General features: G+C 38.9%; 1 protein-coding gene across 1 annotated transcript; it reads right to left on the minus strand.

Moving 5' to 3' along the window:
- Positions 1-5,323: 5,323 nt before the first annotated feature.
- On the minus strand, positions 5,324-14,123 carry ormdl1 (ORMDL sphingolipid biosynthesis regulator 1). Its single transcript, XM_031757363.2, has 4 exons — positions 13,981-14,123; positions 11,959-12,138; positions 9,395-9,546; positions 5,324-8,468 (listed from the first exon to the last, which is right to left on the minus strand). The coding sequence occupies exons 2-4, from the start codon at positions 12,130-12,132 to the stop codon at positions 8,333-8,335; spliced, it is 462 nt and encodes a 153-aa protein (XP_031613223.1). The 5' UTR covers positions 12,133-12,138; positions 13,981-14,123; the 3' UTR covers positions 5,324-8,332.
- Positions 14,124-14,408: the final 285 nt, after the last annotated feature.

A 14,408-nucleotide genomic window follows, 5' to 3' on the forward strand; every position in this document is an offset into this window, starting at 1 on the left:
TCACCTGTGAGGCTGGTGGAGGTTTGCCCGGTGCCGCAGTGGTCATGTCAGTGGGGGGATCTGGGGGGTTTTCTGTGAATTTCACATTTCAATAACAGTGTGCTCGGTGCTTGCTCAGATTTGAAGTTTAACTTTTGGTGTAGTGAGAAGTTTTCTTCCCACGCAGAGTGTACAGCAAAAGCTAAGGTTTTTGACACTTTTTATGGAATCAAACTCATGGTTATGTCAGTACTTCCAAGCTTTAAACTCTGCATGGTCGTACTCTCTCCTGCACTCCATATTATCCATTGTTGATCTACACACGTCTGTTGCTACGACAGACGTTGCACACTTGTACATCATTGTCATGAGACACTCTCACAAACAAAATCACGGTTTAGTAACGCAGCATGCTTACGAGAAAGTAACAGTAATCTAATTACTTTTTTGCAATAGTAATCCCTTACTTTAGTCGTTACTTGGGAAAAGTAATTGGATTACAGTAACGCTTAATGCGTTACTGCTCATCTCTGTTCCTGAAACAGTCCAATTGATGTACCCGTTGCACCCTTCTCCACACTTATAATGACTGTAGCTACTTTACCTCATGAACAGTAAACAGAGAAAATCACAGAGTGCATACTTAGGAACATCTCCCCGCGGGACCAGATTTGCTCTGAAATGGACAGCAGGTGATGCACGCTGTCCATCTCAGTCGTCGAGGTTAATGGAACCTGTGGGGCCAACGATCTGATAATGTACCGGTAAAAGGAAATGAAAGCTCATTAGTGAAGTATGCAGGGCTGTTAGATGGAGCTCATCACTCAAGGGAATTCAGGTGAGTCATAAAAGGACAGAAAAAGAAACAAACTTCAAAACTTTGACTCCAGTCAAACATGGAAACATATGGATGATGACAACAATCAAACTTCTGGTTATCTAAGCTACACATTTTGACACTGATACTTAAACTGATCATTTATTAACATTTATTTGCAAAATAACTTTAGTATGTTTAATAAAGCCATGCAAATCTTTTCTGTCTTTTTTATGAATATTTATCAAGTTACAGGCCCTCAAAGTATGTGGGAGTTGGCTCTTTTTAATTCGCCTCAGTTTTCCAGCAATTTGCAGCCTTATTCTTACTTATAGGAGATGTCCAGATGACATTTTCAACCCTGACAAATATCACAGGAGGACACAGGACAACTTAAACTAGAAGATGAGCCTTGCATCCAAATTCATCGAAGGAGACCTATCGCAGCTGCCCATGCCACATGGTGCTATGACCCTGGAATGTTTACCCTGAATACACTTTGTGAAGTTTTCTCCAGTGAATTATCAGAAACCAATACAGACATCCAGGGTAGCAATGCTAGAGTTTCTGCTCCTCTACTTCATGCATATTAAACTGGTGCAGTTTACTGAAACTGTGGTATATTCCATGACTCAGATGTGCGTTGTTTAGATTGTGACACTTGGGTGTCAAGTAGATTCGGTTGCACTTTTTTTAACAGAGTTATTTTTTTAGCCATGAAAACCTTCTGTATTCATGAAGCTATGAGGACTGCAAAATACAACTTTTGAAGCACCAAATTTCAAATAAACTTTGTTCTTCAAGGGACTGTAACTCTGAAAATCCTTCTGAAGTTAACTTCAGCTGTAATAACTAAGGATGGGCAGTTTTTGGTAAATCCTTCAGATGAAGATACTGGACACATTTCTAGAGCTTAGGAGCTCAAGACCTAAAAAACACATTTGTCTGGGCTGAAACTGGTCTTTTTAATATCTAAGTGGATTCTTAGTGTTGCTGTTTTATTCTGGACTTATTTGAATTATAACCGTTTGCCTGATTGTTGTGTGATTTCTGCTGATCGTATAAATCTTCTTTGCCTTTCGCCCTCTCCCTTTAGGGATCGCTACAGCAGATTATCTGCCTCCATCTCACCCTATCCCTAGCATTCTCCTCTGTCACACAAACCCTTCTACATCTATGAACCTGATTTGAGGTCTTCCTCTTTTCCTCCTGCTCCATCTCAACATCCTTTGTCCAGTATATCCATTATACCTCCCGTGCACATGTCCAAACCATCTCAGACCCCAAAACCCGAGCTGTTCGTCTGATGTACTCATTTCTAGTCTTGTCTCATCTATCTTTACTACCTCTGCTCCTTGCACCGTCACATTTCCATTGGTCTCCCTGTCATTCTCCCATATTCTGTCTAGCTTCTATTAGACTTTCATTCCTCTTCTCTCCAGACCATACCTCCACCTTTCCAGGCTCTCTTCCACTTGCTCTCCACTCTTATTGCAGATCACAGTGTTTTCTGCAAACCTCACAGTCCATGGAGGCTCCTGCCTGACCTCGCCTGTCAGACTGCCCATCACCACTGTAAACAAGAAAAGGCTCAGAGCAGATCACTGATATAATCCCTTTAAGCTAAGTCACTCCTGCCACACACCTCACTATCCTCATACTTCTCTGCCACTTCCTCAAGCAGGACCTCAGTTCCTCTCCTGGTACTTCTCCATCAACACTCTCAAAGCAAACATCACGGCTGTAGTGCTCTTTCTCAGCTGATCATCACTCCTCTTTGCTGACCGTACAAATCAAATAAATGATAAAGAATTATTTTATTTCAGCATCAGAGGGAGGGGTTTAGCACAGAACTCTGGCTCCTTAACATAAACAGCCTCTGTTGAGATCCCTTCCTTTCTTGATCTCCTACCCAGTAATTTAATAAATTTCCGATAACTCTGCAGAGCTTGAAGTTTAACTGCAAAAATAATTGAATTTGGCTTCTCAAAAGTAAATGTACATGATTGGCTGAAACAGAAAATGTGTGCTTCTACAAAGCGAAAGCAAACCAAGCAAACTCCTTGAATCACTACCTGATGATGTGTCTGCGCAGAAAAAGTCACAGCTGCCCCCGCACTGCTTAAGTTTCCTGGAGGTAGAGTCTGGATGAGTTAACGTAAAAAAACTAAAAAATTCAAATTTGACACAACAGAAGGTGAGGAGCTTCTTATTCTGAAAGCGAGCCAGTCCGGTGAGTCAGCGTATCCATCCAGTGCACAAAGACACACTGAAATCACCAATGTAAATGCGGTGACTAAGGAAGGCTTCGGGAAAAAGGTGAACACACTACACAAAAGATACGTTATTCCCACACTTATTTAACTCCCCAAAGTGGGAAAACCTATGCTGCATGCAAAACATCACAGGGGGAAATAAAAGAGCTCTCAATAGTGTTCTGCCACGAGTTTCATTCATAGGGCTGATAGCAGTTATTTATATATTTACATAATTCTTTCATTTATGTAATTCTAGTACATTAAAATGCATTCAATTAAAATGTGATCATGACATTTAATATGTGATATAATAGTCAATCGTCCATTCATTCTATCCCGCTTACCCTTCGTTATGGAGGGAAGCCTAACCCAACTACTAGAGGGCGAGAGGCCTCATGCACCACCAGTCTGCTGCAGGGTTTGATATCCATAATGTTCCCATGACAGTCCCTTTCCCCCACAACACATCCACTTCTCTCATAGTCTGTGTTCTGGTTTTGTCTCTACAGGTGGGATCGATTCAAATATCGATAATATCTATAATAACCTGGTAATGGATCGATCTGGTATTGTATCGATACTTTGTTTTTTTCCAAGTTCAGTATGCAGCCAACTCAGTTGCATTACTTATAAATTTATATTAAAAGAAATATACCTCAAACATGTGCTATGAAAAATGTCTGAATCTTTTTGTGTTGACAATCATGTCTGTTTTATTTATAGCCAACAGCACATTTAAAATAGCAGAAAATGCTTTACAATCAGGCGAATTTCATTCCTGCTCTCCAAAAAAAGCCAGTTTCAATATACACGAAAAGCTGAAAGGTCTGTTTTGCTATATTAATGGATGTTGTGTAAATTAAAACTCAGTGAACTGTAAATTATTGATGATTCGTCTCATAAGTCATGACACTGCTTTTACCTCCATAAACTGCCTTTATAAGAGGAAAGTATGAGTATTGGTATTGGCAATACTCGTCCTGTAATTTATTTATTTATTTTTTTTAAATATTGTATTGATACAAAATTTGCAGTATTGCACAGCACTACTGTTAGTTTTTTTTTTCCCCATTAGCTCAGAATAGTGAAAAAACGGTGATCCATTAGGGGACTGAAGTATACATTAGTGAAAAAGATAATTCGGCGTTTTCTGCTTTGGTCTGATCTGATTGCATAAACTGTTTCTCTGCTTTGCCAAAAACAATCCTCATGTGTTATGTAACATATTTATACATCGTCACCCATAAACCAGCTCCGGGTTAAAACACTGAACTGCTGTTCAATGTGCCTTTGTGTCAAATATCCAGAGAGACATTTATTATTACATTTAATCTAAAGTTGCAAAACCAGTGAGTGCTCAGAGATGTGTGTTCGTCTCCATCTAGTGGTCAATTTCATTTACTGCAAACAAATTCATTCATTCCAACTTCAGCTAGAGGAAAGTTCTAGAGAAAATCACAAGCAGTATTTCTTTGATATTTATTTGATTAGTTTTAATTTATAATTTAGACTCACATTACACAGATGATTAAGATTCAGAAACTGTTTTTGTCCCCACGTGTAGTTTTAGTTTTTAAGCTTAGGTGATTATAGTTCACTAAAACTAAACTATGAGGAGTTTCTTTAAAAACGCCCGATACAGTCAAGCTGAATGTTGGCTTAACCTTATGAAGCAGACACTCAACTTTAAATAACTTGTTCTAGGTGGTGTATTTATTTTAAAGGCCACAGGGCCAGCTCAGACTTCAGACTGCTTCAAATTCTGTTTCAGAGTTTTCATCTACTCATTGATCTATGTGAAGTTATAGAGAGGGTGTATCACTAATATGGTCATCTCAGGCTGTTGAAAGCTTCTGGTTGTGTGAGGAAAGTTGACCTAAAAGGAGAGGGGCTAAAATTTCTTGTTTTGGACAGGGGATAAACTGAGGATAAACCCAGTATGAGATAAATATGGATTATTTTGAACTGAGTAATAAAATCTAATGAAGACATGCAGGTAGAAGTAAACAGAATAGCTCCTATTTAATATGCCTTTATGTAGATGAAACCTGATAGCTCTGTGACGATAGCACTCCAAAACAAAGGTATCCAATACAGCTGATTATTACTCTTCAGAGCCTGAAGAGAAACATCTGTGAAATTCTGATATTTCCTGAAAGACTTCCTCATTTCTCGGCTTATACTTTGTGGGAAAGTACCTGAGAGCCTCATTGTAGTCGTCAACTTCAGAAACTCGAGGAAGCAATTAAGAGCTGTGAGACGGTGTAGATGGAGGGCAAACATTTTAATAAGATTAAGAACCAGAAATATCAAGTACTACAAGCTATGGCCAAACAAAGTAGGACTCGCTGCCTCAATCATAGCCAAAAAACAAAAACAAATCAAATAATCCCTCAAAGTATGAAGAGAGTGGCTACATGAGCGTAAGTTCATCACAAAGACACTGTGGAGCTCCCTCAGTAAACACTTAATCTGACAACAATAATCTGTCTCATTTCTACATAAAGGACATAATATTCACTCACTCACACATACACACACACACACATACACACACATATACACACACACACACACACACACACACACACATAAAGAGTACAATGAGAAAAGCCTGCTGTTCTGATTGGTTACAAATGATTCACAAAGGAAACCATGCACATGAAGAGCTTGATTCTGTTCTTCCTCAGCACAAAAATGTCTGACACCCGTTACAAAACTAGAGTGTACCGGTAAACAGCGAGCCACGGGCTCCTACCCTCACAAAGTAAGACATATTTGGAAAATAAGACATATTTGAAAAATACATTTGCAACATCTTTGTGACTAGAAACACAATTTGCATCACTGTGTGTGAGCTGAGAGCAAAGAAAGGAAGAAAATTAAACTCAACCAAAAGCCTCACTGATGCCTGGGCCCGCCCAATACATCATTAAATATTCACATAAGTTAGTAATGCGTATGGCATCCTGTCATGTACAGACATATCATCTTTAAACCAGAGGGATGCACCACAAAGCAAACTGAACACAGCCAGGCCTCCTGCCAGAGATAACAGGCGTCATGAAGGTGAGATGTGTTTATCCCGACTCTGTGTTGAACAAAAAAGGAGCAGATCACACTGAGCAGTGAAGACTTTACGATAATTACTACAGCCAAACATCAGGCCAGAAAGAAAGTTTCTTACAAAGATGGGACTCAATACAAAAGTTATGAATCTCTGCCCATAAAAAAATGAAACCATTCCCTTCAACATTGCCTCCTCATGCACGCTGATTTTTGATCGCTCCATGGAAGTACTGCCTCCTCACACTGTTTCTGTATCATGTCCTGAATCACTCCCAGTTTGCCTGAATCACAGCTTTTTCACTTTCATTTCAATTTGCGTCTGTGCCAGTATGTGCTGTTGCCATCTTAGCTTTACGACACCAGGCACCACGAGGATGGGTTGGATCTGACCAACTCCTGTAGGATTGGCTTGTCATTCACATAACTGTAGCCTTTGACCCTGATGGGGAGCTTAATTTAAAAAAAAAAAAACAACAACAACTGCATGTTTTAAATATTTAAAAATAGAAAGTGTATTAAGTGGATGAATTAGGGGGAGGGAAGGGTAATTATTCCAAAGATTTCCATAAAATCTGGCTTCTTTATGCAGCCAGATTACTCAACCATTAAAAGACTGCAGATATAAGGCACTAATGCACTGGCTTCATGTTTCAGACATGGAAACAATGGTCATCTCTTCTGTACAGCTTCGGCTAATTTGCTTTCTGCCACATACGCTTTAGGATGTCTGACCTCAGGAGGTAAAAAGTGCTGTACAAAACCCAATGCATGTGCAAAAAAGATGAAGCCTCCACAGGGTAAGAAATATTACATATAGATTTCAAGATTTAGACGCATGTTGTTTGTCTCGTATAGTTGTAGTTGAGCAAAAAGCTAAGCTATGCAGGTAAGCAATGTAGGGCAACTAGTCAGAACTGCTTGCAACTGAACCAAAACTTGTAGGGGTTTTCCCCTGCACCTTCATTCCCATTGTGGCACTTCCTGAACAAAACATATTGTGACTCATACACAAATGCTTGGATGAAGAGCCAATATTCAGCGAATTTACGTTTCTTCATTTCTGAGTAAAGTGAGGAATGCAACTGCTCTGACCAACTAGCCACCACATTTTAAGATTATAAATTACCTCTCCAAATCTGAGGAATTTCGAGACTTTAATAAAAACTAGGGCTGCCTTTTCAGATTCAGACACCTTTCAAAATCAGTCTGCAGGAACCCTGTTCTAGTTGGCCCCTTGACTCATTGTCAACTTTTCCATTAGGATTTATTTATGGGGTGGAAATGCATGGAACAAGTTCTAGGATGGGCACTGGGTTTTTGAGTTCAGTTTCACGCACACGCAATGAGCCCTCATAACAAAAGTCAGGTCTATTGAAGTTTAAACTTGCTCAGAGAGCAAATTTCAAGTCAGCCATGACAACGAAGCTCAAATCCAGGGAGCCATCTAAAACTAGCCATAGTGGTGTCCAAGGAAACGATCTTGAAGGAGAGATCAGCAAACGTTAAAGATGTTAAGAATTTTGATTAACATGGGCAGAGCTGTGGAGCTTTGCAATCACACACTGCTCAGTGTTTTCTCTTTGCTACAGTTTATTCCTAACACAACTCAGGAAGTGCATTCAGGCAGGACCCTGTCCCATAATAAAGGATGAAAATCACTTGAGTTTTTGGCCAAATCAAAGTGGAAGTAAATATACTGACTGAATATCAGACAAATCAGTGTTCTACTCTGCTTTACATCAGCAGGAAATTATGAACAAACATAAAAGCACTTTTTCTGCATCACCAGCCTAATGCATTTAAATCCCTGTTGCTGTAACAGTTTGTTCAACTAAAACTGCACAGCTTCTTTGGGCGGCATTACAAACACACGGCTCAACAGGTTTTGCATATATAACCTCAGCTGAAAATCTGTACTGCTCATTAACAGATCATTTTAAACAAAAAGTTTGAACGTAGCCTCCACCCAGAGCTGAGTGACCTGGTTAAAAAAAAAAACAAACAAAACAAAAACAAAAAAAACAGAGCTACCTTCATGACGCTGAAAACTCTTTAGGCTCAACGTACCTCGTTTCGTAGTGCACCCCTCTGGTGTTACTATACGACAACAGTGGTCGTTACACAAACTGTATGACTTAGTACACACATCGGCGGTACAAACTACACAGGAATTAGCTTCAGTTGCTGAGAGGAGCAGCATTTACAATTATTAATACTTGTTGATGCCAAGAATTCTGACTCCATGCAGCTGCGGCAGTTTGGGGATCAGGACACTCAGAAGCGAGGCAGTGTTGATGACAAAGTGTGTTGTGTCATATTTTGTATAGAAACTTGCCAAGAAGTATCTGTAAAGGTGGGGGGGAAAAGACAGTGTGTTAGAAATGCATTGCAGCATTTTGGTTTCAATCAAATAAAAATAGATAAATACAATGCCTCCTGAAGTGAGTCACTTTCCACAGACACAAACTTAAAAAAAAAAAAAAATTAAAAACATTTTTCCCAGTCTGCCACTGGGCTCTATGAATACTTTCCTGTCTTTCACACTTTCATAACAACTATACAGTACAGAACTATGTCACCATCATAAAAATGGACATCATAATTGGTCAATGTGAATGAGATTGGACCCAATACTGAACCCTGTGGAACTCCTCTAACCACGTAAAATGATAGGTTCAGGGACAAAGTCCTGAAACCATTTATAGGATAAAAATAAAAGACACACATATCCTCTGCTCAGACCCAGTAATGCTTAGAAGTTTTTATTTTCAGGGACACAGTCTCTTTGACTCATATGTGGAAGTTGAGATGTGTAGCCAGGCTTCACCTCAGCCAATTAGAGTCACTGAGCTGTACCTCTCTACAGAGTTTGTGCCTTCCAGAGAATTGTGTGTTAATTATCTGTTAATTGATACCGTTTGCTGTGCAGTTACTAGGATGTGGAGTCTACCACCAATGGCTCATGGTTTACTCTAGTACAACCATAGAAACTAAAAGGTTTTTTGTGGCACGCTGTAAACATCTTATTTCTGCTGTAGAGTTCAGCATTTTAACATGGGAGTCTGTGTCACTGCTGGAGCCAGGCTCAAACAGGCATTCATGGAATCAAAGTTTTTGTTACTTCCATCTTACTAGTATCATTTTCCTAGAAGTTTCCACTTGGCATTCTCTCATTTAGATCCACATGGTAATGTCTACAGAACTATCAGGGTTGGAGGTACATGTCTAAAGACAACAGGTTCAGACAGAATCATTAGTATAGAATACGTACAGAATAATTGGGGAGATGGTGAAGAACTTTCTAGATGAGGTGAACTGCACGCCATAGTCGAGCTGCTCCCAGTGAGTAAGAAGTCTGGCTTTTCCTTGGTCAGGGGTCTCAAAAGGGGTGCCTTTGACTGCATGCATGAAGACATACATTCCCTGTGGAGTGGAAACTGCGGTCAATAAGGTACTGAGAGACCAGCCAAAAAGAAAACGTTGAAAAATGTGATGTCCTCTTATTGTCAACTACGAGGGCAATCCCAAAAGTAAGGTCTCCAATTGTTTTAGAAGTACAAACCATTTATTTTCCATAATATTTACATCATTTTAAAACTCGAAGACTTATTTATTTTTCTACATAATCATCATTTTGGTCGATGCAGTTTTACAATGCCCATGTCGATCTCCTGCCAAACTTTTGTTGGAACTTCATCACCCACCCACCCTACAGTCTGGACTTCAGACCCAGTGACTACCACCTGTTCCCAAAGTTGAAAGAACATTTGTCCAGAAGGCGATTCTGCAGCGGCCGTGAGCGGGTATGACATGGGCATTGTAAAACTGCCACAGCGTCTACAACAATGCATCGACCAAAATGGTGATTATGCAGAAAAATAAGTCTTCAAGCTTTAAAATGATGCAAATATTATGGAAAATAAATGGTTGTTTGTATTTCTAAAACAATAGAAGACCTTACTTTTTGGATTGCCCTCTTAAGTTAGCCATCTTGGGAGGTTCTAATTACATGTCTGTGTCCAAAACACTGGCACTTTAGATGGAAATAGCTGCGATACAGAGGGAAATGTAATGAAACTAAAGCGCTGACATACGGCCAAGAAATAATCACCACACTGATGGTGTATTGTGGTGGAAAACAATAGGCTATAGTTGACCTCAGCCGTTACTGTTAATAGCCTTCCTTATTGGCTGTGATACACAATCCTTGAGCTCAAACTGTTCGATGATGTCACCCACATCAACTCTCTTCATTTGAGGCCAGCCGTGCAGCAATGAAAGGTCACTTTTGTCAGACTTTGAGGCGTGGGGAAATTATCATAATAGGTCAGTCATCAGACTGTCACAAGGAAAACCACCTTAAGAAAAAAAACAGGGTTCCTGAATCAAACTGATAAGAGTTAGAAATCAGAATTAACACAAAACTTTCTTGAAATAATATAGTATTTAATGCTTTTCTTGCCAAACACTGAAAATTATTGTATTTATTTATTTTAACTATGGACTGTTGGTTAGAACAAAACAAGGATTTTGAAGACCTCACTTTTATCTGTTAAATTCACAATTTTAACTTTGTTTTTCATTAACCTGCTAATAAAAGAAAATTTATTCAAATTAAATTTTGGAGGTACTTAATAAGTCTTTTGACCAATATGGCTTTTTCAGGACCAATACAGATCCTTAGTAAACTTGGAGACAGATAAACAAAATCACCATCACCATGCCACTTATGCAAAAGTAATCAAAAATACAACGTGATATATTTTGACACCACTAGAATCCTAAAAACATAGCAAGATAAATAGACATACTGTATAGTAAAATATCAGTACATCGTGTTGCTCAGAGGAGGCCTTCAATAGATGACCACAGCTGCATTATTTGACCATTTTTCTGTGACATGTGACCATTACTAACCAGATTAGAGAAATCTTATATTAGCAAAGATGTAGGCCTCTGGTCCATCTTAAAAGAAAAAAAATAAAATAAAGAAAGCGCATCACTGTCGGTATTTTACCTGAGTAACTGGGTAAAAATAAACAAATGCACAGTTCTAGTTAAAATAAACAAGGTAAGTTTTAGAGACTTAAATATCCAGCGAAGTGTCCCTTTTCAAGGAAACTGCGAGAGTTGGTTTGCATTCATGTTTAAAAAAACAACAAAAAAAACAAAAAACCGAACCACCCCAGTTTTCACTGCTACAGGATGTAACCAGCATAGAACTCTGAAGAAGCTTCTGACCACAAGCCATCAGCATATCAGTCAAAAAGAAGCTTCAGCCTATTATGACTTCAGACTCTTCTCCGAGTGGTCATTTTACAACTTCGTTTTTTTAAATAGCTGGTTTAGCAAATTTTTTGAAAGGCTGCCTGACAGTTGTCTGACAAAAAGAGTAACGCGAGCTCCTGAGAAAAGGTTTATGAATGTACTCAATTAAAAATACCACTGATGTGAGCACAGAGAGCAGGAGAGAAACGTTAACGGTGGATGAATTCTACTTTGAGCACATGCTGGTTTTCCTGTTGCTGTGGGGACGTCGCTAATGGAAATAAAAGTTAATCCACGAGATCCTCATATCTTTGGACACAGCAAGTGCAAGACTTGGATCAGAGCTGCTGCTGAAACAGGTTAACGAAGGCGTGTAACATGTGAGTGTTGGCAAACCAGAAATAAACTACTGCTCAATCCACCAGGTCAGTCTGGGCTGTAATTTAGAGCATTTCCTGCAAGACATTTGGAGCGTGAACAGACTGAAAATCATGACCAAAACACTGCAGTTTAGCTGGCTTGTGCAGCGCCTGTGTAAAATACAGCATGAGAGAAAACTGAACTTACTAAGTTGTGAATGACATTTGTTAGAGTCCACACCACGGGCACGCTGAAGAAGGGTATGCTCAGGAGCACGATGTGAAGCACACCAACACCAAGTGCGTAGGTCAGCCAAATCCCTCGACTGTTCATCACTCGGGTGTTTGGGTTCACCTCGCTGTGAGCCACACCCACATTCATCCTGGTCTGTGGACAGAAAGACATTCACAAAACAACTTTTCACTTCTGTTATACACATTATAAAAAAAAGCTATTCCACCTGTTTTGTGTTAAAGCACCTGGAGGTTGAATGTATAAATGGAATTCAAAGAGCTGAGCATCGTGGTGAAGAGAAACTGATTGCAGGGATTTAGGGGTGGAGGTGTATTTATAGATAACAGCACCATAATCCAACATCACTAATCTACCTCTTATTTAGCATTTTCACCCCATGTCTAAATGGGTACCTCTGATGTCTTTTGCTAAAAAAATTCAAATAAATAAATCCAACTTTTAAAATGAAAGCTTCCTCACACTTAACTCTTACGTGAAACTCACAGTAATCTCTTGTGTTTAGTCTCATTTACATTCAAGACTAATTTTAAGTTCTTAGACAACAGTGAAGGTTTGTTGCAGTTCAGTGGCAGAAACTTTTAATCTGTTTGCATTTTAAAATGAACAAAAAGAAAAAACAAAACAAAAAACCCACATCACAATACTTCAAAGGCACCAAAAAGAAAAAACAAAAACAAAACAAAAACTCCACAAAAACAATCAAATTCAATAGGATGATCAACTATGATCAACACTCAGTCCCTTTAAATAGATACACCAGTCAAAACACTCATTAACACAAATATCAGTAAATTAGCCTGGAACTTAATCCATTTAGACATATTAAAAAAAGTTGTCCACAAAATCATTTCTGGTGTTTACAGAAGACGTTCCAAAAATGAAAAAAAAAAAAAAAAAAAAAATCCAGAGAAAATATGTGGTTGATATGGTTGAAATATCTGCTTCGAGCTGACAACAGCAACTTAAAAACAACCCTAACTCAAATAATTATCACAGTTATCCACAAGAGCGTCTCTGATTACGAAAAATGTCCAATCCTAAGGAAGACAGACCTAATGCCCATACCAGGTGCCGATCCTGTCAGCGAAGAACAGGAAACTTAGGCTATAATTCACATTGGATCAACAAAATTGGACAAAAAAACCCAAAAAACAAACAAACAAACAAAAAAACCCCACAGGTAACACCAAGGTGTATCGAATAAAGTGGCTGATAAGTAGATAATCACAGTAACGGCATCTACCGGCTTTAGCTCTGAAAAAACAAGCTGACTGTAACGGCATGAATTTAATCTCTATATGGTCCAGCTGTTATTTTGAAAATCAAATTATACTACCAAAGTACGTCTGTAGTACTTTGCCCTCCAGGTATGATAACAATAACGGGGGTGGAGGGCCTTATGTAACCGGTTGAACTTTGGCCTCTGACACACTTTCTAAATAGATAAAGGACAGATCAGAGCTCAAGTTGTTATTAAAACGGCTAGCAGAGGTCAGTAAGTGCATCGTTATTTTAACTAACAAATTACATATATACAGCACTGAGTGCGGGGGTTAATGACTCAAATTTTAATATTAGTCTCAAAGAGTGTTCACTGTGGTCATTAACTGCTGCTCTTGTCAGCAGACATATAGATGATATTACACAAAGAGCCAGAAAAATCCGCACAGAGCAATGCTGAAGTCACTGACTGCTTAACTTTTGTGTAACAGCACGCCACACTAGCCTTAAAATCACCCAGGAGGCACCAAGTTAACTTATGTTCACTGCACTTGTTATGAAACTGATGTAACACCGGTATTTAGCAGCAACCCAACTAGTTGTATAAACACGGAACGCCTCCCTTGATTGTTTTTTTTTTTTTTTTTCAGGATATAGCCGGACCCAAATAACCACTCTTCATAAACCAAGTTGATTTCGATTAAATAAAAAAAGGAAAAGAAACCTCCCACAACCCCAGAGTGGGAGACTTACGGCTAGTAGCAAGCAGTGAAGGTATTTGCACAAACAAACTGCTGCAAGAGAAACGCTTTTTCCTCCTGTCGTGCTCAGCTCCCAGACAGTGCAGACCGCACGACGTAGACGGACACCACCGGAAGTAGACGCGGATTTAGGGAGGAGTTTTTATCCGGGCTATTTTTAACTCCACGGTTTGACTTGTAAGGCCGTTTCCCCGCCCCCTAACGGTTCACACCTATCGATACGCCAATGAACATACATTTTAAAAAACAAAATAAATGTTATTTATTTAATGTTTAAATACATTTTTAATTATAATATTTAAATATTTAAATATTTATTTAATATTTAATTAAATAACAAATGAAAATAAAGAAATGTCCAAATGGCATGCCTGTTCTTATCCCTGCACACAGGATGTCACATCAAGCAGGTAACATTAA

The sequence above is a fragment of the Oreochromis aureus genome, linkage group 16 (assembly GCF_013358895.1).
Source record: "Oreochromis aureus strain Israel breed Guangdong linkage group 16, ZZ_aureus, whole genome shotgun sequence".
Lineage (NCBI taxonomy): Eukaryota > Metazoa > Chordata > Actinopteri > Cichliformes > Cichlidae > Oreochromis > Oreochromis aureus.